This window comes from Barbus barbus (genome assembly GCF_936440315.1).
Source record: "Barbus barbus genome assembly, chromosome: 19".
Lineage (NCBI taxonomy): Eukaryota > Metazoa > Chordata > Actinopteri > Cypriniformes > Cyprinidae > Barbus > Barbus barbus.
In genome coordinates this window covers 27,387,583-27,414,620 of record NC_136747.1, presented here as the reverse complement: position 1 = coordinate 27,414,620, position 27,038 = coordinate 27,387,583, and the positions used below count along the sequence as shown (strand labels likewise).

General features: G+C 38.9%; 1 protein-coding gene across 3 annotated transcripts in view; it reads left to right on the top strand.

Moving 5' to 3' along the window:
• Positions 1-200: 200 nt before the first annotated feature.
• Positions 201-27,038, top strand: part of LOC306885624 (NACHT, LRR and PYD domains-containing protein 12-like) — a 46,925-nt gene continuing 20,087 nt past the window's right edge. For all 3 annotated transcript variants that reach the window (XR_013785566.1, XM_079442276.1, XM_079442275.1), the window contains exons 1-7: positions 201-380; positions 3,561-3,608; positions 3,889-3,993; positions 4,221-4,337; positions 4,520-6,274; positions 15,805-15,978; positions 25,025-25,198. Coding sequence is in view for 2 of the 3 variants with exons in the window: in XM_079442276.1 (XP_079298402.1) it covers positions 3,583-3,608; positions 3,889-3,993; positions 4,221-4,337; positions 4,520-6,274; positions 15,805-15,978; positions 25,025-25,198 (2,351 nt within the window). In the remaining variant the exon portion in view is untranslated. The remainder of the gene's footprint in view (positions 381-3,560; positions 3,609-3,888; positions 3,994-4,220; positions 4,338-4,519; positions 6,275-15,804; positions 15,979-25,024; positions 25,199-27,038) is intronic.

The window sequence follows — 27,038 nt, the reverse complement described above, 5'->3', positions numbered from 1 at the left end:
AACTCATATTAAATTGTATACAGAATGTAGGCTATAGTATTTATAATTCTGCATTTTAATGTAATATTACACTAATCCCCCACCCTTAACTCGTCTTTATTATAATCATTCTTTGACAACATACGATCATGTTAGTCTCTCTTTTTGAGCCGGAATGTTCCCTTGTACAGAGTCCATACCGGGTTTTTCTTCCTGCTGCCAGTGAAAGTGAAAGTAAATTGTTGGCCATTTTACATTTAAGATGATCTTAATCGGAAAAACTGGCTACTAAAGTCTCTAATAGTGATTGTTTTAGTTTGTTATCCAGGAATTTACGTGTACTTGGGAAAACGTGATTTTACATGACAACCTGCGTCTAGTAGCCTAACATTTCAGTCAAGGTGAGTCTAAAGATGAAGTAATGAAAATGACTTCCTCATCAACAGATAATATCCGTGTAATACTCAAACACTAAACACTTACATTTTAAGTATTTCATTAAAGATCAATATTTTGATAGTAGGCTGACTTTTATGCTATGCTAATTGTCTTTTGCTGTACAGACTCTATATGCTTTAACTACACTTTAAAAATAATATATTTTCAGTAATATTGTTCACTTCTGTATTGTTGTAAACGTCTGTAAAGTTTTTAATGTTTTTTTTTTTTGGTTTGTTTGTTTGTTTTTATGTCTCAAGCTGTGATGTTAATTTACACAAAAAAATTGCATAATTGTAAAATTCAAAACAACAACAACAACATAATTTTCATAGAACATACTTTATACTGAATTTGTAATACAAATTTTGCGCAAGATTTATGCCGGGGAACGTTTTAATCTCAGTCAATTCGCTAATCAGAAAGTAAAAGTAAAAACAGAATGATGGAGTGACGCTTTCGGCATATGACGCCGCTTATTCTCTCAGAGACAAAGAGAGACGAGTCTACTTCAACACAGGGCCGGACTGGGACTCATTTTCAGCCCTGGAGTTTCATACCTTAGACTGGCCCAATTTAGTTCACAACTTAATTAAGCTATTAAAATAATTTCATTAAAACCTCAGTATACAAGTCTGCAATAGTGCACTGTTCTCTACAGCCTCGTAATTCATTGTATATTTTTTTATTTGAGCTTTCGTTTTGATGTAAAAATCTTAACTTCAGAAAAGGGACAATTGTATTCATTTTTTATTTATTTTTTTAAAGAAAATAAGGGACAGAATAAGGGACACTCAAAATATTTGTACTGTAATTTACTGTGTCTGCCTGCAGTTAAAAAGTTCCCAGAAAAAAAAAAACATTTTTGTTTTGCTTAACTTATTTATATAAAAAAAAGAATTACAATGTCATGCCAAAAAAAAAAAAAAAGTAGCTAATCGGCCTGAGTAAATTGTGCCATTATAGAATTGTGACTGCACAAGTAGACCTAGTAAATTAGGAGGTGAAAATACTGTGAAATTACATACTTAGGCCTACAAATGGCATGAAATTTGAAAGTGTAACAACTGAACGTCTATGAAACGTCAGTCAGTAAAGCATTTTTTTTTTAAACAATACATTTTTTAACTAAAATTCTATTTCAACCATAGTGAATTGGAAATGCGTATTGTTCAGTTAAATAAAACTTAGAGAGTGTAGGCTGTTGAGAATGAGAAAGTGATGTAACTCCTCATTCTCTATAAGGAGGTCCAAGTTTAAGAATATGCTAGAAGTAAAATTTTTAAAATGTATTTCTCTCCCTCTCTCTCTATTTAACAGCATTAAACTACAATAGTGAAAGACGTCTTCCCTCAGGTAGATGGAATGTTTTCCTGCCTTGCTGGATGTTGGGCTCATTATCAAGCTGTTTCGCCCAAACTGATTTGGCAAAATAAAAAAGCGAAATCAAAAACCTTTTGCGCGAGATGAGTCCCACTCTCTGTGAAGCGGGAGCAGCCGGCAGAGGATTCCGCTTGGTCTTAAAGCCTTTATCAAACGGATACGTTCACAAATAAAACTATGATTTGTGCAAAAATGATTAGTTATCAGTTGATGATTTGTTATTAATATGGTCTGGTTTTCATGCGGCGTTTGCCTGCGAATACGGCACAAACTGTGCGTTCCGTAGTCAGAAGGGACGCTTCTTTGATGCCTTAAATACATAAAGATTCAGTATTATACGGAACGGCAACCTGCAGGCTGCACTCTGCGAGTGGGGCTGCGAGAAAATTATAAATAAAAAAGAGTGGATCTGCTGTGAGTGCAGGCAGTCTAGGGACAGCATCTATATTTCAACCGCAGTGGCATGACAGTAGTGGCCCTTGCGGCCAAGGGCCAAAAAACAGACCGGCCCACCGGAAATCCTCCCAGTGCTCCCGATTAGCCAATTCGGGCCTGCTTCAACATATGCTGATAACGGTATACCATTGGTCCCAAACTCAATTCCTGGAGGGCCACAGCTCTGCACAGTTTAACTCCAACCCTAATTAAACACACCTGATCCAGCTAATCAAGGTCTTCAGGATTACTAGAAACTTCCAAGCAGGTGTGATTTGGAGATGGTTGGAGCTAAACTCTGCAGAGCTGTGGCCCTCCAGGAATCGAGTTTGAGACCAATGCGGTATAGCCTAGCTCAGGAATCCTCAAATCTGGACCATTCCTGCAGAGTTTAGCTCTAACCCTAATCAAACACACCTGAGCATGCTAATCAGAGTCTTCAAGATCATTAGAAAATCACAGGTAGGTGAGTTTGATCAGGGTTGGAGCTAAACTCTGCAGCAGACTCGACCTCCAGGGAAATATTTGAGGAACCCTGGCCTAGCCTATAGCTGTTTTCATTTATTCCCTTGGCCTGTACATACTGAAAAAAAAGTAAGAAACGTGTTAAACAGGTTGTTTTTGAAAGTCGGTGCTTGAAATAAAAGTTTTTATTTCATTGAAAAAAAAAAAAAAAAAGTTGAGCCAACTTAAAATTAAGGCAACCAGCTTCAGCAGATTTTTGAGTTTTCTCAACTTGTTGTTTTAAGTTTATACAACAAAAAGTTGAGAATCTCCTACAAAAATAACTTGAGAGAACTCAAAAAATCTGCTAAAGCTGGTTACCTTAATTTTAAGTTGGCTCAACTTTTTTTTTTTTTACAGTGTAAGCCTAATATAAATAAGAATGTAACAGGCCAAGATTAATTGGAAATGTCAAATGCTTTTAAGATTGCCAATAATTGATGTTGTTGACAATTTCTCTGGCTATCGTCGATACAAGATCACCGTCTTTCGACGCACCCCAGCAAGGGGAGGTTATCGCAGGGCAGACAGCACGCTGCCTGTTACGTCGTTTGGGCTACGTTGTTAAGCGGAGTGGCACTGAGAACATTATATTTCACACACTTTAACCTTTTATTTTCCAAACGTAATAGGATTAGTCCAACGAATTCAACGAACGGTTCAATACGAATACGCGTATCATTATACCCCTAATATATATTTTAACATGTTTTTTTTGTTATTGTTTCTGTTATCTATAAACTGTTCTGTAACCTAGCTTCAGGTGAATTACACCTATTAATTTTCATTCGTTTTTGTATGTTGGTGGCTTGCCTGTGCAGCTTCATGAAAACTGAATAAATCATGGCAGACACACCTCCACGAGACAGGTACCTTAAAGTGATCACATGATTGTAATCTTATAAACAATGCATTGTATGTCACATAACAGGGTGTTTGCAATTGCTGTTAAGGTGATCTTTGTGATTTTCTCATATTGCTATGCTGAAATAGCTGGGACCCTGAAGGTCTCTATACACTAAAGCATTAATAATATTATCCTTTATAAAGCTTGTCTTGGATAAACAAAATTCTCAATATGACCTTTATCTAAAAGTAAATTTAGCTATATGAATTCTTGTTTATATTCTGTTCATGTCGGTGCTACAGTGAGAAATCAGACCCACCGGAGCCCAGTTGTGTGTCCATGAAGAGTGACCAGTCTATACTAGAGCCAATAACATTTAAGGATAGACACACATCAACTGATCTGAGGTACAACATTTATGTCTAGACAGACAAATAAATGAAACGGAAGTAGCAACAGATTTTTACTTCAAAAAAAGAAGAAACATATACTTGATTGAATCGTTCACAATAATCTCTATAGCATGCATTTAAAAAATAGATTAATTTTCATTGAATGCTGACTTGAAGTAAGGTGAGATTTATTTACATATCAAATCAACATATGAATAATTCTTGTCTCTATTCTATTAAAGTCAGTTGCATGTAAAAAAGTCAAACCTACCGGAGTCCAGCTGTGCATCCATTAAGAGTGACCAGTCCATGAACCAGCCAGAAACATCTAAGGGAAAACACACATCAACCGATTTGAGGTACAACATTTCTGTCTGACAGACCAATTCTCAAGTGTGCTGTTCGTCTGAATATAAGCATAGCTTGTTTAAATTTAGAGCAACAGCAATACTTGTGTAGCATTGCTTAATTGTTTGATGTACAGGTATAATTTATTTTACTACTGTCACTACCTCTTTAACTTATTAGTTTATTCTTTCAGTTGTGACTCTCAACTGGTCCAAAGCAGATTCAAATCAAATCTGATGAAGAAGTTTCAATATCTGTATGAAGGAACAGCAAAGCAGGGAAACCCAACACTCCTGAATGAGATCTACACAGAGCTCTACATCACAGACAGTGAAAGTGGAGAGATCAATAATGAGCATGAGGTGAGACAGATTGAGACACAATCCAGGAGAGCAGCAACAGAGGACACGCCAATCAAATGCAAAGACATCTTTAGACCTTTATCTGGACAAGACAATGCCATCAAAACTGTGCTGACAAAGGGAGTCGCTGGCATTGGAAAAACAGTCTCTGTGCTGAAATTTATTGTGGACTGGGCTGAAGGGAAAGAGAATCAGGACATCCAGCTCATATTTCCACTTCCTTTCAGAGAGCTCAACTTGATGAAGGACAAAACACTCAGTCTTTCAGATCTTCTTCATGGCTTTTTCTCTGAAACCAAAGAAATTGAAATATCCAGTGATGAATATAAAGTGTTGTTCATCTTTGATGGTCTGGATGAGTGTCGTCTGTCTCTGGATTTTCAGAGTAATGTGAGGTTGTGTGATGTAAGTGAATCAGCCTCAGTGGACGTGCTGCTGATGAACCTCATTGTGGGGAATCTTCTTCCCTCTGCTCTCATCTGGATCACCTCCAGACCAGCAGCAGCTGATCTCATTCCCTCTGAGTTTGTCCATCGAGTGACAGCGGTACGAGGCTTTAATGAACCACAGAAGGAGGAATACTTCAGGAAGAGAATCAGTGATCAGAGTCTGGCCAACAGGATCATCACACACCTGAAGTCATCAAGGAGTCTCCACATCATGTGCCACATCCCAGTGTTCTGCTGGATCTCAGCCACTGTTCTAGAGAAGATGTTGAGTGAAGCAGAGAGAGGAGAGATTCCCAAGACTCTCACTCAAATGTACACACACTTCCTGATCATTCAGACCAACATCAAACATGAGAAGGACTATGAGAAGAAAGTAAAAGATGAAGAAATTATTCTCAAACTAGGGAAACTGGCTTTTCAACAACTTGCGAAAGGCAACCTGATCTTCTATGAGGAAGACTTGAGAGAGTGTGGCATTGATGTGATGGAAGCATCAGTGTATTCAGGATTCTGCTCTCAGATCTTCAGAGAGGAGTCTGGCTTGTTTCAGGGGGAAGTCTTCTGCTTTGTTCATCTGAGCATCCAGGAACATCTAGCAGCTCTGTATGCACACCTCTCCTGTACAAACAACTGCATAAATGAATACTGGAAGACATTTAATCCATTGTCTGGCTTGCATCAGAGTGCTGTGAATGAAGCATTGCAGAGTAAGAATGGACATCTGGACCTTTTCCAGCGTTTCCTTCTGGGTCTCTCGTTGGAGTCCAATCAGACTCTCTTACAAGAACTACTGATACAGACAGGAAGCTGCTCCTACAACAAAGAAGAAACAGTTCAGTACATCAAACAGAAGATCAAGGAGAATCACTCTCCAGAGAGATCTATCAATCTGTTCCACTGTCTGAATGAACTGGGTGATGATTCACTGATGCAGGAAATCCAAAATTATCTGAAATCTGGGAGAATAAAAGAAACCAAACTCTCCTCTTCACAGTGGTCAGCTCTGATTTATGTTTTGCTGACATCAGAGCAGAAGATGGATGTTTTTGATCTAAAACAGTTTATTGGAGCCGAAAATGCAGCAGATGAAGTTCTTCAGAAGCTGCTGCCTGTGGTTAAAGAATCCAGATCAGTTCAGTAAGTCACATTTACAACAATCATTACACTAATAAAACATGATCATATTTTTATTTTATCATGTGCTTTCTTAAAACTAGCAGCAAACAGCATATATCTCTTTCTATATATTGATGCTGTATGGTTGCAGAATTTTGCCTTTGTGGCTCATGACTGTCTCCAGTTAGACTGTAGCATGAACTGAACACCATCAATTTACAGAAACATTAAATTGTGCTTCAGATTGGAGTCAGCTTTCACCAGTCACAGTGTGGTCATTTGGTAAAGCTAGAGAAGAACTAACCCCCTGACAGGGCTTGTTTTCTTCCAGGGTTTTTGTTTTTCTCCAGAACCTGCTGATAGAGTTTTGGTTCCTTGTCTGCACTATTGTCCTTTGGCTTGCTCAGTGGGGTCTTAAAGGTTCTGTATGGAACATTCAAAAATCTGTTATTAATGACACTCAGAGGTCATTAAGTGCTCTGCAGCCAGCATTCTTTTTGATTGAACTCTGTCCAAAACTCTCTCAAAAAAAAAAAAAAAAAGTGATATACTTGAGAGTTAACATAATTAATTGGCATCATGATGAAGTAATTAAAATAAACAGCCTAGGGAAAGTTTATATTTGACTCTCCAGAGCTGGTGTCCATGTCACATCCACTGAATTTCCTGAAAAAACTGTCCTGAGTTCTTTACACAGAAATCAGTATTCAGGCTGTTATAGACAACCAAGGAAGTCAAGAGACTGAAAAAATTGAATGATTATTTTATTATTATTATTTTTCTCTGTTAACAACTGTTTGAGTTTTATTTTGTGGAACAGTAGCACAAAACAAAAAGCAACTGTACAAATTTAAAACCCACCCCAACCCATCACACCCCTTGGTAGACTTAAATAATAAATAAATAAATAATCATAATAAACACATGAATTAATATTAATAGATAAACTAATAACAATAAAATAATTTTTTACAAAGATTTTAGAAAAGAAGACACAACATTAAAAGCTGAATGACATGAATGTACAGTTTTCACATTAGATCCATGTATACGAGAAGTAGAGTGTTCCATTGAGATGGGGAAGTCGTGGCCTAATGGTTAGAGAATCGGACTTGTAATCCGAAGGTTGCGGGTTCGAGTCTCCGGCCGGCAGGAATTGTAGGTGGGGGGAGTGAATGTCCAGCACTCTCTCCACCCTCAATACCACGACTGAGGTGCCCTTGAGCAAGGCACCGAACCCCCAACTGCTCCCCGGGCGCTGCAGCATAAAATGGCTGCCCACTGCTCCGGGTGTGTGTTCACGGTGTGTGTGTGTGTTCACTGCTGTGTGTGTGCACGTTGGATGGGTTAAATGCAGAGCACGAATTCCGAGTATGGGTCACCATACTTGGCTGAATGTCACTTCACTTCACTTCACTAATGTCCAACAAATACACAGTCCAGGTTCCTCTATCCATTGTGTGAGGAGGATTCCAACGGTTGACTAGCAATTTTTTTGCTGCTGTGAGAGCAGCTAACAGTAAAGATCATTGTTGGACGGACAAGGTGAAGTCCCAAAAGTCATTCATGAAAAAAATGGCGCGGAGTCAAACATATCTCAGTACCCAACAAATATGATAGGTCCTGTGTGAGCTGAGTCCAAAAAGATGAGAGAGAGGGGCACTCCCCCCCCAAAAATGCAAAAACATGCCTAAAACTCCTTGGGAACAGAGTTTACACTTAGGAGAAGATGACAGATTCATATAAAAACGTTTCATTGGAGTCAAATAAACCCTATGCAGCAATTTCCAATGAATCATTTGGTGATTAGGGTTTTTAGAAGACAATTTAAGCATACCCCATACCTGATCAGAAAATAAAACATGCACATCCTCATTAAGATCCTTAGCCCAAACAGTTGTAATAGATAAAGGTTTGAATGAAGGCTCGAGAAGAAAGAGATAGATGACTGAATCAGAGGAGGGAGATTCCTCAGAAGGAAGGATTAGTTTGTGCAAAGGGTGAGCAGGCAGTTGAGAGTTCCAAGGCACCCCATACACCCGTAGGGCCGATCTAATGCGCAAATACATAAAGAAGGAGGTGCCTGGCAGATTATATTGAGTTTTAAGATTCTGGAAGGATTTTAAACCACTATGATCTTAGATATATTCCAGAGTGCTTACTTTATTATGAGCCCGTTGCGGACAATGAAATGGAGTACTGCCTGACAAAAGGTTATTATTATGGAAAATAGGTGAATGCCTATGCCATTTTGTAACTAGTTGTGAACATCTTCAACATCCCTCCATATGGAGAGGAGATGGGTTACAATGGGACCAAACCAAGAGTTACACTGCCTAAGCGGAATTCACAAAAAAACAAGATGCTTCAATTCATACAGATAAACAATAGATTCCTCAATTGCTCTCCAAGACACAGAAGCGTCAGGATCAAACCAAACTGCTAAAGGGCAGAAGGAAAAGGCTTGAGCATACGGTCTAAAATTAGAGAAAGAAAAACCTCCATGTAATCTACATCATTGTAAGGTTGTCAGTTTAATACAAGGACGTTTCCCATCCCATATATGCCGTGAGACACATGCATCTAGTTTATTGCAGTAGCCAACCGGTGGAGTGAGAGGAATCATGGAAGAAAAAAAATTAATACCTGGGATACTAATACCGCTTGAGCTAAGGGTTCCAAGGATAGTGCAAATAACAGAGGAGACAGTGGGCAACCCTGACGAGTACCTCAATGCATAAAGAATGGGTTAGATTGAACAGCACCTGTGAGAAAATTGGCTGCTGGATTGGCATAAAGAACTTTTATCATATTTATGAAACTCGATCCCAGACCCAGATGCTTAAGTCAAGTCAAGTTGAGCTTTATTGTCATTCCGCTACATGTGGGGACATACAGTGGAACGAAATGTCGTGCCTCGCAGGACCACATAATACTACATAAATACAGACATACAACAATTAAGTAAAAAAAAAAAAAAACACTATAACCCTATACACAACTAACCTACTGACAGATTTTAACTATAAGTATACTATATATAAAACTATATGTACTATATACTATATATAGAAATATTTACCCTATACAAACTAAAAAAAAATAAAGATAAAAAATACAAACTATACGAATGCTTAACAAAAATGTTTACCCTATACAAACTAAAAAAAATAAAAGATGAAAAAATGCAAACTATACGAATGCTTCACATAAATACTGTACATGTGCAAAGAGAGACATTTGAGTCAGCAGCTGGTTGGGGAACAGTGCAGGATGATTTGTAGTGCATGAGCATGTAAACATACATATATTGCTGAGTCTTTTGTGGGATTGTGTACAGTGTGTGTAAAGTGTCTAGTGCAGATAGAGAAGAGTGTGTTACTACAGGTGGTTTGTACAGGCCCACTCACCTGTGTGTAGCACACTTCGAATTGCACAAAAAAGTTCCATACAGTTTTTTCTCTGGTGTGGGGGGTGGTCCATGTTTCAGGAGGTAGGGGTTTGCATGGGGTTTCAGAGGGGGGCGGGGTGGTTTGAGTTCAGGGCTCTCACAGCCTGGGGGAAAAAGCTGTTGAGCAGTCTGGCGGAGCGGGCTCTGATGCTCCGGTACCGTCTTCCTGATGGCAGGAGCTGGAAGAGACTGTGGGAGGGATGGGTGGAGGCCTTCACAATGCTGTTGGTTTTGCTGGAGCAACGTGTAAGGAAAATGTCCAGGATGGAGGGGAGAGGGGCACCGATGATCTTTGCAGCTGTGTTCACTGTCCGTTGTAGGGTCTTGCGGTCAGCAGCACTGCAGTTCCCGTACCAGACAGTGATGCAGCTGGTCAGCACACTCTCAATGGTTCCCCTGTAGAATGTGGTGAGGATGGGTGGAGGGAGACTTGCTCTTTTCAGCTGGTGAAGAAAGTGTAGGCGCTGTTGTGCCTTTTTGGAGAGTGACATGGTGTTGGTGGTCCAGGTGAGATCCTCTGTGATGTGCACCCCCAGGAATTTAGTGCTGCTGATTCTCTCCACAGTCGAGCTGTCGACGGTCAGTGGGGGGTGGTCAACGGAGTTTCTCCTGAAGTCCATCACAACCTCCTTTGTCTTCCCCACATTGAGGGACAGATTGTTAGTGCCACACCATTCAGCCAGCTGTGCCACTTCCTCTCTGTTGTGCGTTTCAACGTTGTTGCTGATGAGACCTACCACTGTTGTGTCATCAGCAAACTTGATGATGTGGTTGGAGCTGAACTTGGCAGTGCAGTCGTGGGTCAGCAGTGTGAAGAGAAGCGGGCTGAGCACACAGCCTTGTGGGGCACCTGTGCTCAGTGTGGTAGTGATCGAGGTGTTGTGGCCGACACGGACTGACTGAGGTCTTCCGGTTAGAAAGTCCAGGATCCAATTACAAAGGGAATTGTTAAGGCCCAGCAGGTTTAGTTTATTTATGTGCTGTTGTGGAATTATTGTGTTGAATACCGAGCTAAAGTCAATGAACAGCATTCTAACATAGTCTTTATTTTCTAGGTGGGTAAGAGCCAGATGGAGGGTGGAGGAAATTGCATCGTCCGTAGAGCGGTTTGGACGGTATGCAAACTGGAATGGGTCGAGTGTGTTGGGGAGGCTGGTTTTGATGTTGTGCATGACTAACCTCTCAAAGCACTTCATCATGATTGGAGTCAGTGCTATGGGACGGTAGTCATTTAGACAGGACACAGGTGATTTCTTTGGTACCGGTATGATTGTTGTGGATTTGAGACATGTGGGAACGACTGCCTGGCTCAGCGAGGTGTTGAAGATATCTGTAAGCACATCTGTCAGCTGTGCAGCACAGTCTCTCAGAACATGGCCAGGTATGTTGTCAGGACCCGCAGCCTTGTGTGGGTTAATCCTAGATAGGGCCTTCCTTACGTCGACTGGAGACAGAGAGCCCGGTCGTTGGGAGGTGTGGGCAGTTTTTGTGCAGGTGTGTCATTCTGCATTTCAAACCGTGAATAAATGTGCATCGGGGAGGGTTGTGTCACCATCACAGGCCTGTGGCGGGGGCTTGTAGTCAGTGATGGTCTGAATGACTTGCGACAGGCTCCGTGTGTCTCTGCTGTCTGTGAAGTGATTGATTTTTTGAGCATATGACCGTTTTGCATTTTTAATGCCACAGGACAGATTGGCTCTTGCTGTTTTAAGGGCTGCTTTATCTCCTGATCTGAATGCTTCATCTCTGGTCTTTAGCAGCCCACGAACCTCTGCTGTCATCCATGGCTTCTGGTTTGCACGTGTAGGGATGGTCTTGGTGACTGTCACATCATCAGTGCACTTTTTGATGTAAGCAGTCACAGTTTCAGTGTACTCATGCAGGTCTGTGTGGTTGTTGTAGGTGGCTGCCTCTTTAAACATGTTCCAGTCTGTGTCCTGGAAGCAGTCCTGCAGTGCTGAGGTGGCATTTTCTGGTCATAAATAAATCTGGTCATAAATCTTTCATAAATAGTTCCATTCTAGCTGGTCGAAAGCTTTTATCGCATGTAGAGATAATACTGTGCAAGGGGAGGATAAACTATTATTTGAATTAATAATATGATATAACCTGCATAAGTAATCTGAAGCTGAGCGAGATTTAATGAATCCTGTTTGGTCATGATGAACTAGTCTATTCATAAATTTCTCTAGATGACGAGATAGTACTTTAGCATATAATTTAACATCAGTCCCTATCAAAGAAAGTGGCCGGTAACTAGAACAGGAAGTCGGATCTTTATCTTTTTTTAACAAGAGAGAAATAACAGCTATATTAATAGATGGGTGAAATGAGTTGAGTAACTGAAAAATGTATAATATCTAACATGAGGGTGCCTAAATCCGACCAAAAAGTAGTGTACAATTCGATTGAAATGCCATCTATGCCTGGGTATTTCCCCTTGTTCATAGATCGAATTGCTGACTCCAGCTCCTAAGAGTGATCGGTTCAGCCAGGTATTCCGAATCCGAATCTGACAGCCTAGGTAAATCAAGGTTGGACAGAAACGATGCAAAAGAGCCAGGGTCACCATCAGCAGAAGTAGTATAGAGGTTAGAGTAAAAAGAGTGAAAGGCCATATTAATGTCTTTTGGGTCTGTCATAATGAGCCCAGATTGGGATTTCACTGCTGAAATATTAGCAAAATTAGTTGCGTAATCTTAGGTCTAAAAGGTGGTTTGGTCTACTCCTTTGAAAATAATAATTCTGCCTGGATCTTTGGATCAGGAAATCTGCCCTGGATCTCAGTAATGAATTGAGTTCGGACCTAACCGCCATGATTTTACAGAGTTTGTCTGATTTACATGATTTGTCTGAGAAACAACACTGATTATCTCTAGTCAGATTCTGGAGCTGTGATTCCAGTTCAACTATTTTTTTGTGTCTGTTTTTCTGAAGGAAAGAGGCATATGAAATTGATTTATTCCTTCTAAATCCTTTAACTGCATTCCAAAGTGTTCGAGGATCATCCACTGAAGATAAAGTAGAAATGAAAATAGTCAATTCGCAAAAAAGATTTATGAGTAGAGAAAGTGAGAGACTTAGCAGAAGGGTTTAATAAATGCCAACTATCCCCCAACGAGGATGAGGTTACACATTGCCGAAGTTTGTCAGAACACAAAGCTTGAGAGTGTGATTCCTTTGGTCCAGATCTATCTAGGATATGCACCATTACAGAATTCATATCTGCACCCAATACAATTTCAAAATCTGAAAACTTCAAGAGATAGGTTGACAAAACAGAGAAAAAAGTAGGGTCAGGAGTACAAGGGGCATAAACTGAGAGAAATACAATATTCCTATTCTCCACTATTGTTTTTATATGTGTTCTACCATCTGTATCACAACCTTTATCTAAAATAGTTAAAATATTTAAAGTCCTCCGGACCAATATTAGGACACCCTTGGTTTTAGTATCCGAAGATGAGTGAGATATCACTTCATAAAACGTATTACACCTGTGTATATCCTCCTCTTTGGGATTCTTGAACTAACACTATATCAATCTTTATTCCTCGCAAAAACTCCAGAAAACCTGTACGTTTGTGAGGGCCATTTAGCCCATTAATATTACAACTCAGGATATTAAGGTCAGTCATAGGTATCAAACAAAATTACTGCATAATAAGACAAAATACAAGTTTGAAAATAAAACCAGTTGAGTCTACCATTAAACCAACCCCCACCGTCTCCATCACTATTCAAACAAACAAACACGTTCCCATGAACTATGGCAGATCAAACCAAGAACAAACCTTGATCTGCCAGCACCCCTTAATATGGTCCGTGGTGTCAACAAAAACCTGCACATTACTGTAGCACCAACATTTTGCCCCATAGTCACATATTGACTGGGTAGTATTTCTATTAAAAAAAAAAGAATAAAAGAGAGATATAGAATACAAATAAAATATCACAATCAGTAATACTGTATGCACAATGAACTATGAATTAATAAGTGAACATTAAAGTGAACAGTGAATGACACAGTCACCTAACCATTTAGATCAGGGATGGGCAACTTCGGTCCTGGAGGGCCGGTGTCCTGCAGAGTTTAGTTCCAACCCAAATCAAACACACCTGAAGAAGCTAATCAATGTCTTCAAGATCACTAGAAAATTACAGACAGGTGTGTTTGATTAGGGTTGGAGCTAAACTCTGCAGGACACCGGCCCTCCAGGACCGAAGTTGCCCATCCCTGATTTAGATCATCTCTTCTCCGATTAGACAGCAAATGTCCAGCTGAAGCTCACAGAATTGGTGGATGAATGGGATCGGAGAAAAACTCTTGCTTCTTCTGGGGAGTGCAGCATTTTAGGTTCACCTTGACTGAGAATGACCTTCAGCGTTGCAGGATAAAGGAGAAAATTCTGGATGCCAGCGTCTCTCATCTCCTTCCTAATTGGCGCAAATGCACTACTTCTTTTTGCGGTGACCGGAGAAAAATCTGGAAAGAAAGACGGCGTTGCTCCATCGGATGTTTTCACCGGGGCATGGAGTCTGGCGGCCTGCAGAATGAGCTCCCTGTCCATGTACCGCAGCAATTTAGAGATGAAAACCCGTGGTTTAGCGCGATCTGAGGGAGAGCCTTGTGTACACGCGATGCACTCGCTCCACTTCAATCTCTTTGCCCGCCAGAGACGGGAGCCACGTCGGTAGCGATCTTTTCAAAAAGCCCATAGGGTTGTCCTTTTCGGAACCTTCAGGCAATCCAACCAGACGCAGATTGCTGCACCTATTGCAATCCTTTAAGTCCACAACCTGTTGCTCGAGCGCGGCAACGCATCTAATGTGATCTGCGACTACTTTCTTTTGTTCCATCATCTCCCCTGTAAGAAGATCCAGTTTAGAGTATAGTCACACATCTGACATGTGAGAATCAAACACGTTCCGCATCGCCGTCAAGCACCACCAAGGAATAAAACTTAAAACAAAACTAAAAAAAATCAGCAAAAAGAGGCCAAAGGTATGGAGCTCTACTCAAGTTTGACGAGGTTCAGCATGTCACGTGACTCCCAAAAATGTAATGATTCTTGAAAGAAGAACTGTGCACCATTTTTTTTCACCCAATTCATTTATTGTAAAGCTGATTTGAAAGTGCTATAAAATAGCATGACAATGTTTCTGTGCATGTTTTAATGTATTTATCAATTACATTTGTAGATCTTTTTTTTTTTTTACTTTAATTTCAGCTGGTGTCTGTTCATTATGTACACTGTATTGCCAAAAGTATTACCTCACTGCCTTCTAATGAACAGGTTTGACTACTTTAGTAATTTCCAGGAGTAAAAATCTTAATGTTTAAGCATATAATTATATTTTAGGGAATTGTGTGCTTCTAGTTTTATTGCAACAGTTTGGACAGAACCCTTTTCTATTCTGACATGACAGTGTCTCTGTGTATAAGGCAAGGTTCAAAAATAAACGATTGATTCAGTCAGTGTGGAAGAACTTGACTGGTCTGCATAAAGCAAAGTCCTAATCTCAGCTGAACTCCTCTGATGTGACTTTAAATGCAGACCTTGAGCCGAAAACTCATCACCAATGATTTGTACATACACTATATGGACAAAAGTATTCTTTCCACCCCCTTCTTTAGAACAGAAGAAGGCACTTCCAAGACTGTGGCAACAAAGATGGAAGCATAATTCACATATTGAAAAACTGTATTTCCATCTGTGTTGCAACAGTTTTGAAAGTGTCTAAAATGACTATACCCATATACAAGTCATTGGTGTTTTGGTGATGAGTTTTTGGCTCAAGGTCTGCATATAAAGTCACACCAGAGGTGTTCAGCTGGGATCAGGACTTGGCTTTCTGTAGACCAGCCAAGTTCTTCCACACTGACTGAATCAAACATTTATTTTTGAACCTTGTTAGAATAGAAAAGGGTCCTGTCCAAACTGTTGCAATAAAATTAGAAGCACACAATTCCCTAGAATATCATTATATGCTTAAACATTAAGATTTGTACTCATGGAAATTAGTACAAAAGTAGTCAAACCTGTACATTAGAACCAATACATTTGGCAATATAGTGTATGTTCTTTGTTCTCTATAGGTTGAGTGATTGTGGAGTCACAGATGAAGGTTGTGCTGCTCTGACTTCAGCTCTGAGATCAAACCCCTCACACCTGAGAGAACTGAATCTGTCTGGAAATAAACTAGGAAACTCAGGACTGAATCTGCTCTCTGATGGACTGAAGGATCCTCACTGTAAACTGGAGAAACTGAGGTAAGAGTGTATAAAATCTACACATATTCCTCCTCCTCACCCCGCAATGAAACAAGATTACTTGATTAGATTACTATTTGTTTAAAAGCTACAAAGACTGTCAAACTGTCAGAATTTAATTATATTCTTTCAATAGTGGCATAACTTTACTAATTGCACCTTAAAGGGACACTCCACCCCAAAATGCAAATTTTGTCATTAATCACTTACCCCCATGTTGTTCCAAACTCGTAAAAGCTTTGATCGTCCTCGGAACACAATTAACCTGCGCCCCTATTTTTGAGCATTTTGTGAAAAACGATACAACCAAATAAAAATGTCTGTAGCTCTTGAACCCTAAGGTCTATATTTAAAAATCTGGTATTGTTTGAAACTAGACACTTGAACCTTTGTTACTCTAGAGTCATAATAACTCAAAATTAGTATAGCAATAGAGTAAAACAAGGTAAAATATACATGAAAGTGACTCGCGATATGTTTTAATGAAACTCACTAAGGGAAAAATGGATGAGACTAGGGCTGGGCGATAAAACGTTAACGATATGTATCGCGATAGACACGTGAACGATATCAATAAAAAATGTGTTCGATAAAACGTTCGATATTTTTTATTCTTCGTTGGAAGAAAACAAAGGTTGCGAAGCAAGTTTGGTTGCATTAACAAAGGCACTCGCTCTCTGGTAACCTAGCAACGTAGGGAGTGACACGCTAACAGCCAATCATGTAACAGTATCAGTTTGGTTGCGCCATATCGTTGTCTCGTGTCTAAGTGCGCATGCGCGGCTGAGAGTGCACGTCTGCAGCCAGACCCTATTGGCTGGTCTGCTGGATTCCTCTTCATAAGCAGAAAATGAGTGCCGCAGCGAGCGAGGAAATTGTAAATAAAAGAGAAAGTCAGCTCGCCAGTATGGCAGTTTTTTGGATATTATAAGTCTGACCGTAGTCAGACCAAATGTCGTCTGCAAATTATGCAAGACCGTCATCCCCGCCAAGACTGGTAATACCACAACTTGATGTACCACCTTAAAAAAAATATCAATAATTATCGATATCGACCGATATGAAACACTGATATCGTGATACAGTTTTCAGCCATATCACCCAGCCCTAGATGAGACTTTCATGCCAAAGGCCTGAAAACACCATAAAGATAAAGCTGAACATCTGACCATGTTTTGATTCAAATTTGAGGATGATACTCCCAAAAATGTAGTTTCTGTAAGCTTTTATTTTAAAAAAATCTAGGCGTCCTTTCAAAAAAGCCATTTGGAGACTCCAAATAGACACCTTGTAAACAAATGTCCAAATGAGTCAAAACTACATAATACATATATGTATATCAATTCAGAACTGCTCTGCCCACCAAGACACACACAATAAAAAACTATTTCTGAACAGCATTTGTAGTGCTGAGTGCTGACTCATTGGTCATTTGGTTACGGTCTACAAATGGCATTTTTGAAAAAAAAACGCCTAAATATTTCCTGAAATAAAATATGAAATAATACATTTTTTATAGGTAAAGACTTACAGAAAGTACATCTTTATGGTATTTCATTTCAAGAAAAGCTTTGGAAAAGTCATTTGGATATTTTATTTCAAGAAAAGTCTAGGAATCCTTTCAAAAATGCTATTTAGAGACTCCATAAGACACTGCATACTCCATATGTATATCAATTCAGAACTGCTCTACCAATGAAACCACAAAAAAAAAAACTATTTCAGAATTTGAACATAACTTAACAGTCTTTATTCTGAACAATTCCAATAATGAAAACAGTGAACCAAAACAGATTTGATCATTTTTGAACTAGTGAAAACACGAAACATGCAAAATACATTGTTTTTACAACATTTGTAATTTTTATTTATTTGATATGGTAAATATTATGAATATTACTATTTTACAAATATAGTAATAGATTACTATTAGTAATATTACTAAATAATAATTTTAAAAAAAACTATTTACAGTATTTACAGTGGAGGAAGACGCTCAAGCAGCCACTAAAATGTTTTTTTTCTGACCATCTGGATTCACCAGACCTCTGAAAGACAGGAAAGAGTGAGAGAAAAAGAGTGAGAAAGTGTGTAAGCAAAACAAATCAAACTTGCAACACTGTTTACATTTTGTACACACACACACACACGCGCGCGCACACACACACACAATAACCGGGACATACCCACAAACAAACACACCCACACGAACAAAACTCATGTAATCCCCTCATATTATCCCTCTCCGTTGTCATTTTTAGAATCTAAAACAGCTAACATGAAACAAAAGCTGCAAATACATGATAAACACACATAAACATTCAAGAGAAGGGTGGAGACACTTACGTGCTAATGCTATCCCCGCTTGCCATCCAATATCCGTGCGTATTCTGTTACTATATTCGCAATTTTGTCTCCCCACGTCCTCCAAAACACCACCAAACGCCACAGAAACTCTTCTCAAGTCGAAGATCCATGATGGAGAGATTCAGATGTGAGCTTTGGACAACATCTGTTCGCTGATAGCCAGTTTGTGTAGCGCCGCGACGCCATTATCTTCTACGCTTCATGCGTAACCCGAGAGCGCACGAAAACACACGGACAATACGCCGAGCTATTCTGTAAACAATCTTACGTAAACTATTCAAACTGTCAATCACTGTAAACGTCCTTGTGGTTGGCTAACACTTCCATCCATCAAAACTGTGCTGGCGAGGCATTGGCTGGCTTCAAACACCCCTATTGTGATGTGTCCGGATTGACACCTCGCTGGCTGTGTCCAAATTCAGGGTCTGCATCCTCCTTAGGATCCTTCCTACCCGGTTGAAGGAGGAGGGATCCTCCGACATCCGCAAAACCCGGAAGTCGGTGTTTGTGAATTTGGACAGCCTACCCTTCTTTCAGTTCCCTCCCTTACCCGTTGCTCATATCCTGTCGCCTAGCAACCGTGACAGCGCCAAGCAAGAAGCGGGAAAATGGACAAACAAAGAGTTATTCTTCTCATTTTAATTATTTTGGAAGAAATAAAGCAATTAAATAAATTAAATACTTTCTTTGCTCGTTGTCGGAGAGTTTTTTATATCAGACTACAAGACAGTCACATCCAGGTAAGCCATTATAGCCTATTTTTATTTGTTTTTAAGTATTCTACTAATTTCTCCTACAAATTCATTGAGCCGAAGCATAAACTTTAGCTTGTTTTGTCAGAGAAACTCCTCTCCCACTCCGCTACCGCTCGCTTCGTCCGCCATTACGCTCTGCCGAAAAGAATTATGGGATAGGTAGGACGGGAAAGGATCCACCACACCCATCCTTCCAATTCGGGGAAAAGGAGGACGTATTTGTGGGCCGCATTTGAAGGATCCTACGAATTTGGACAGCCTTCGTCGCGGCGCTGTGACGTAACATCCTTCAAATGAGTACTCCGAAGGATGCAGACCCTGGGTGCTTCTCAATGTCCCTCCTCGCTTCCTCGCTCCTCCGTCCTCCATCCTATGACCCGGAAACCGATCAAGCTTAGCCATCTTGAAGGACATCTCAATTCTCTAATTGCACCGTGAGGAGGCGAGGAACGAGGAGTGAGGAGCCTTCCAAAGGAGCTATGAGCGAGGATACACAGGTGTATCCTATGCGGAAGTCTTTTTCATCGAAAAACCTGACGCACGTGTAAATTCTCCTCCCCCTTCTCATCTGTTGTAATAATTTTTAATTTATATTTTACCTTTGCAATTTAAATAAACCATACATGTCATATATTTCAACAGGGCATCTTGCTTTATTAATGTTTATTTTGAAAGTCTTAAAAAACAAACTTTAACAACATAAGGGCAGATCCATTTTGCGCAGCTGATGACGGTCTAAAGTGATGCTAAAGGGAGTGAGGATATATCATTTCACTTGATTCAATTCCTCCATCCTCGCGTCTTTTATGTGCATCCTTCCCTCGTATCCTGAAGGGGTGGAGCTAAGGTCCGTGTACGTTTTGATAGTTTGTTTTCCAATTTGAAACGAAATAAGCAGAAACGAGAAAACGGCACCTTTATTCGTTTTTTTCGTTTTTTTTTAAAAAAACGAGATTTCGGCTTGATTTTTCGTTTTTTAGTTCAGAGGCATAAAACGAATAAATGACTTCCAAATTCGTTTCCACATGTGGGCGGTCCTTAGACGCCCCCTTCCGCCGATTGGTCAAGCAAATCTGAGCATGTGACGTCATCAGTAGTCGCTCAGGTCTGTTCAACAAAATAATAGTCCTCTAACGTTACTATGGCTACCGATTCTTAAACTGTACAGGGCAGGTCCTGTTGGGCTTTCCTCTGTGCAACTTTACGCGTTTCACAGAAATCTTTACATCAGAAATATTAAATATTAGTCTGCCACCAGCCCGTTTTATTTAGCTGTGCAGAGTTAGATCTGTGTGGTGAAGCTGTGCTAGACAGCGCCGAGCTAGAGAGGATCACTGACCAGTGTTCAGTCAGCAGTCAGAACTTGGGTACCGATGATGGTGAAATACATTTGTACTGAAAATGACCCGCGAGTATGATTGACAGGACTATGGAAGCCCGTTTCCGCCAATGAATAAAAAATAAAATAAGGTAATTGCGACTTTTTATCTCACAATTCGGACTTTTTTTCTCGCAATTCTGACTTTATAACTCGCAATTCTGACTTTATAACTCGCAATTCTGACTTTATAACTCGCAATTCTGAGATATAAACTCGCAATTCTGACTTTATAACTCGCAATTCTGACTTTATAACTCGCAATTCTGAGATATAAACTCGCAATTCTGACTTTATAACTCGCAATTCTGATTTTATAACTCGCAATTCTGAGATATAAACTCGCAATTCTGACTTTATAACTCGCAATTCTGACTTTATAACTCGCAATTCTGAGATATAAACTCGCAATTCTGATTTTATAACTCGCAATTCTGACTTTATAACTCGCAATTCTGACTTTATAACTCGCAATTCTGAGATATAAACTCGCAATTCTGACTTTATAACTCGCAATTCTGACTTTATAACTCGCAATTCTGACTTTATAACTCGCAATTCTGACTTTATAACTCGCAATTCTGACTTTATAACTCGCAATTCTCAGATATAAACTCGCAATTCTGACTTTATAACTCGCAATTCTGAGATATAAACTCGCAATTCTGATTTTATAACTCGCAATTCTGACTTTATAACTCGCAATTCTGACTTTATAACTCGCAATTCTGACTTTATAACTCGCAATTCTGTCAGAATTCTGAGAAAAAAAGTCAGAATTGCGAGTTTATATCTCAGAATTGCGAGTTATAAAATCAGAATTGCGAGTTTATATCTCAGAATTGCGAGTTATAAAGTCAGAATTGCGAGTTTATATCTCAGAATTGCGAGTTATAAAGTCAGAATTGCGAGTTATAAAGTCAGAATTGCGAGTTTATATCTCAGAATTGCGAGTTATAAAGTCAGAATTGCGAGTTTATATCTCAGAATTGCGAGTTATAAAGTCAGAATTGCGAGTTTATATCTCAGAATTGCGAGTTATAAAGTCAGAATTGCGAGTTTATATCTCCGAATTGCGAGTTATAAAGTCAGAATTGCGAGTTATAAAGTCAGAATTGCGAGTTATAAAGTCAGAATTGCGAGTTTATATCTCAGAATTGCGAGTTATAAAGTCAGAATTGCGAGTTTATATCTCAGAATTGCGAGTTATAAAGTCAGAATTGCGAGTTTATATCTCAGAATTGCGAGTTATAAAGTCAGAATTGCGAGTTATAAAGTCAGAATTGCGAGTTTATATCTCAGAATTGCGAGTTATAAAGTCAGAATTGCGAGTTTATATCTCAGAATTGCGAGTTATAAAGTCAGAATTGCGAGTTTATATCTCAGAATTGCGAGTTATAAAGTCAGAATTGCGAGTTATAAAGTCAGAATTGCGAGTTTATATCTCAGAATTGCGAGTTATAAAGTCAGAATTGCGAGTTATAAAGTCAGAATTGCGAGTTATAAAGTCAGAATTGCGAGTTTATATCTCAGAATTGCGAGTTATAAAGTCAGAATTGCGAGTTATAAAGTCAGAATTGCGAGTTTATATCTGAGAATTGCGAGTTATAAAGTCAGAATTGCGAGTTATAAAGTCAGAATTGCGAGTTTATATCTCAGAATTGCGAGTTATAAAGTCAGAATTGCGAGTTATAAAGTCAGAATTGCGAGTTTATATCTCAGAATTGCGAGTTATAAAGTCAGAATTGCGAGTTTATATCTCAGAATTGCGAGTTATAAAGTCAGAATTGCGAGTTTATATCTCAGAATTGCGAGTTATAAAATCAGAATTGCGAGTTTATATCTCAGAATTGCGAGTTATAAAGTCAGAATTGCGAGTTTATATCTCAGAATTGCGAGTTATAAAGTCAGAATTGCGAGTTTATATCTCAGAATTGCGAGTTATAAAGTCAGAATTGCGAGTTTATATCTCAGAATTGCGAGTTATAAAGTCAGAATTGCGAGTTTATATCTCAGAATTGCGAGTTATAAAGTCAGAATTGCGAGTTTATATCTCAGAATTGCGAGTTATAAAGTCAAAATTGCGAGTTTATATCTCAGAATTGCGAATTATAAAGTCAGAATTGCGAGAAAAAAAGTCCGAATTGTGAGATAAAAAGTCGCAATTACCTTATTTTATTTTTTATTCATTGGCGGAAACGGGCTTCCATAGGGCTTCCATAGTAAAGTGATCTAGAGGAAAAGCAGATGCGTTTTGCCTATTGGCATACAAAGCCTATTACGTGTATTTGTTTTTATTTATGCTATTATAATTACACCGGGTCACCAACTAATGACAGATTGAAATCTACAGTAAATTTAACAACCTTCTTGACTCTTCAACCGAGTGTAATGGTATTTAAGAAGCCTTTAACATTATGTGCTCAACATTAAATCTGTAACATGTAGCCAACATTAAGAATAGGGTTGTGCCGGTGAGGAAATTTTCCCATTGATTAGTTAACTTATGACAACACCAATGTTATTTGTTAATCTCTTCTGTAGATTTTGATCTTTATAAGTTGTTATGATATATTGTTAATTAAAAAACAACAGTAAAATAGTACAATAAAAAACTCCCGTATAGCCTAGTATAATCAAACTAATAAGACGGGTGACATAAAATACCCATATTATAACAAATAAATAAAATATATTTGGAAATCGCCCTTTAAAACGAAGGCTCAGTTTGTGGTTCACAATTATTTGATTAAAACAAAGACAAAGCCACTTATATTAAAAAAAAAAATTATGTTTTTGTTAACAGAAGTTATATTGTGCTTTTAATTGCCTCCGCTATCGTCCTGTCAATCATACTCGCGGGTCATTTTCAGTACAAATGTATTTCACCATCATCGGTACCCAAGTTCTGACTGCTGACTGAACACTGGTCAGTGATCCTCTCTAGCTCGGCGCTGTCTAGCACAGCTTCACCACACAGATCTAACTCTGCACAGCTAAATAAAACGGGCTGGTGGCAGACTAATATTTAATATTTCTGATGTAAAGATTTCTGTGAAACGCGTAAAGTTGCACAGAGGAAAGCCCAACAGGACCTGCCCTGTACAGTTTAAGAATCGGTAGCCATAGTAACGTTAGAGGACTATTATTTTGTTGAACAGACCTGAGCGACTACTGATGACGTCACATGCTCAGATTTGCTTGACCAATCGGCGGAAGGGGGCGTCTAAGGACCGCCCACATGTGGAAACGAATTTGGAAGTCATTTATTCGTTTTATGCCTCTGAACTAAAAAACGAAAAATCAAGCCGAAATCTCGTTTTTTCGTTTTTTAAAAAAAAACGAAAAAACGAATAAAGGTGCCGTTTTCTCGTTTCTGCTTATTTCGTTTCAAATTGGAAAACAAACCATCAAAACGTACACGGACCAGCTAAGATGCGAGGAAAGGACGCAAGGAAAGGAAACGAGGATGCACAAATAAGAATTGAGAAGCACCCCCTGAATTTGGACACAGCCGCTGACCTATTCACGGACGCGCTTACTGTCCCGGGTTATAACAGCTCCTGCGATTGAAGGAGAGAGACGAGGGAGGGCTATTCTTACTCGGAAGAGACGATTCTGCTGGAAATAGATGGCGTTTCAAAGCTGGAATACGAATTATAATCGATATTTATTGGAAAATGGACGCTATCGATAACTATAACTCGAATCGCTTATGTAAACAAAGGAGGATCTGTCGTATTTTCCCCTATTTTTTCGTTGTTTTGGATTAAAAAGTGGATGCATTTTGAAGAGTGGACCCTTCTCTTGAAATGTATGCTGGTGTGTCTTGGAATAGTCTGAGCTGACCAGCGCTATTGGCGATCAAACGTGAGTACTGCGGTTTGGATTGTTTATTTTTAAATGGCCGGTCCTTCAGCATTTCTGTTAACCTTTTCCTCTCTGGTGTGTTGATTTCAAAAACAAGCTCACATCGTTAATCTTGAGTGATTTCGTTTTCAAATTATATATAGTTAATGATAATTGATTGAATATTGTTCTAAAACAAAGGTAATAAAAAGCGCAGACACGCCCGACCACGCCCTTCCGATATTTTGGCTGAAAACCAGGAATCTGTGTCAAGGCACAGAAAAGTATTAAAGAAAAGAAACCTCCCGGTTTTCATCCAAATTATGTTAAATTGTGTTCCGAGGATAAATAAAGCTTTTACGAGTTTGGAACGACATTGGGGTAAGGGATTAATGACAAAATTTGCATTTTGGGGTGGAGTATCCCTTTAAGATGTTATGAATATTTGGATGTTGTGATGACTTATTTTCATATCATGCAGATGTTTTAAAGTTTTTGGTGTACTTTAAAAAAATTTACATTCTGACATTATGGTACTGACCCCCCTCAAGCAGCATGTAGAAGCAGGTATGAAACTGAAGACTGTACCTGTTAATCATCTGGTGGATCACGTTTCTGTTTCTGATTGTGAAGTTGCTGCTTATCTGAGCTGTAGATTCTGAACTGAGAGAGTGAAGAGTGTCATCGTTCTCTACAGGATGGGCAATTGTGGAGTTCGAGATGAAGGTTGTGCTGCTCTGGCTTCAGCTCTGAGATCAAACCCCTCACACCTGAGAGAACTGGATCTGACTGGAAATGAACTAGGAGCATCAGGAGCAAATCTGCTCTCTGATCTACTGAAGGATCCTCGCTGTAACCTGGAGAATCTGAAGTAAGATCATCTCTCTGAGAGTCACACAAATATTCACAAATAGTTTATTGCTGTAGTTCTAACAAGGATGTAGGATAATCTGTAGAGCTTTATGCATGTGTCAAGAAATGTACCAAGTGTGAAGGGAGAGACAAATAATTACAAAAATATGTCACACACAAAGTACAGGTCTCACTATTCTTTAGAGATGATGTGAAGGTGATAATGATCTGTTTTATAAACACTTGTGATTTGTGTGTTTGTTATTAAACATGGTTCCTCAGTTCAAGATAGTTATTATGGAGCTTATAATATGACAAAACTATTTGAATTTGAATTGTGTAAATTTGAATTATTGACAGTGTCATTTAACAAAACTTAATATAATGTGGCATTTAATATAGTTCTGAATTAGAATTTTTTAAAACTTGAATAATGAACATTTGAAATTAAACAACGGAATTTTTTATGGCAGTTTTTTTTAATAGACATGTATTTTCAAACAGCGGATTTTTTGTTCTGAATTCTTTTACTGCAAATATCCAGTTTTAAAAAATACAGCTTCAAGTTTTCAAGATGAAGAAGAAATTCGGAATATCAAATTCAATATTTAAAATTCAAAGCACAGAAATTCAGATCGTAAAGAAAGTAGGTCAGAGGTCATCCACAGGGAAGAGTAGATGATCTCCGAAAAGTCGAACGAAGCATTTACTGCGACCGGGCGGGATATGTTCGGTTCACTTAGGCTAGTTTTGTCCTGGCCACAACATATTAACTCGTGGGAGTGTGATAATATGTTGGGGCCACCATATATATATGTATGTATGTGTATATCTGCCCATTGCTCCGGGTGTGTGTTCACTGCTGTGTGTGTGCACGTTGGATGGGTGAAATGCAGAGCACGAATTCCGAGTATGGGTCACCATACTTGGCAGTATGGCACTTCACTTCATCTATGGAGGGAACAACCATAGATATACTGAATGCCTCATTAGCGACTGTTTCTGTGGGCCGCTATACGTAAGCCGTCCACCATATTGTGGTAGCGGTATACTTAACGTCATTCACCATAGTAATTACTGAATATTCGAAAGATGCCACAATCATACACAGAACGGCTGAACGGCTCTGTGCGAACCTACAGTAGTGAATGTCAAAAATACCGTTCCAAGATGGCAGCAGCATCTACGTGCCTGGAGCGGTCGAATAGGGCGTCTATCTATGTCTATGGGAACAACATCCATTTCTCGTGGCCACGAGTTTAATGTGTATAATGTGGTCAGAAGTTAGTGTTAATTTCTTTCTGCGGTAACAAAATGATGGAAATGACAGAATCTATAATTTTCCTGTCAGATTTTCATTCTAAAGACAGCAATCTTGAACATACTGTATTATAGCTTTGTCTTCTGGGTAAATTTCACCTTCATAAAGCCAGAACTATTCAGTGTAAACCTAACTTTAGAATGTTTTCATCTGATGTAAAATCTCTTTTTACTTCATTTAAGAATGTGTCCAAACCTTTGAATTCAAAGGCTTCTAAAACATTAAACATTCTTGAATCTGTTGTAAGGTATCTGTAAAGGTTTTTTTTTGTGACGTTATATTATGCTGATTTGTGTAGCACTTATATCTACATGTGATTTTGTCTGTATTTTCTTTTTGCTTCACTTATATTGGGGGTGTCGCGGGGAGATATAGACATCTCTCAGCTGCCGCTTCCACGGCTCTTCACGGAGATTTAAAAAAAGAATTTAAAATAAAATTATTTTTGTTGGCTTTAACCAGGAAGATTATTAATGACTAATAGAACATTTCACTGAGCTCATGTAGGTAGTGTTTAAACATGAAGATAATTTAAAAT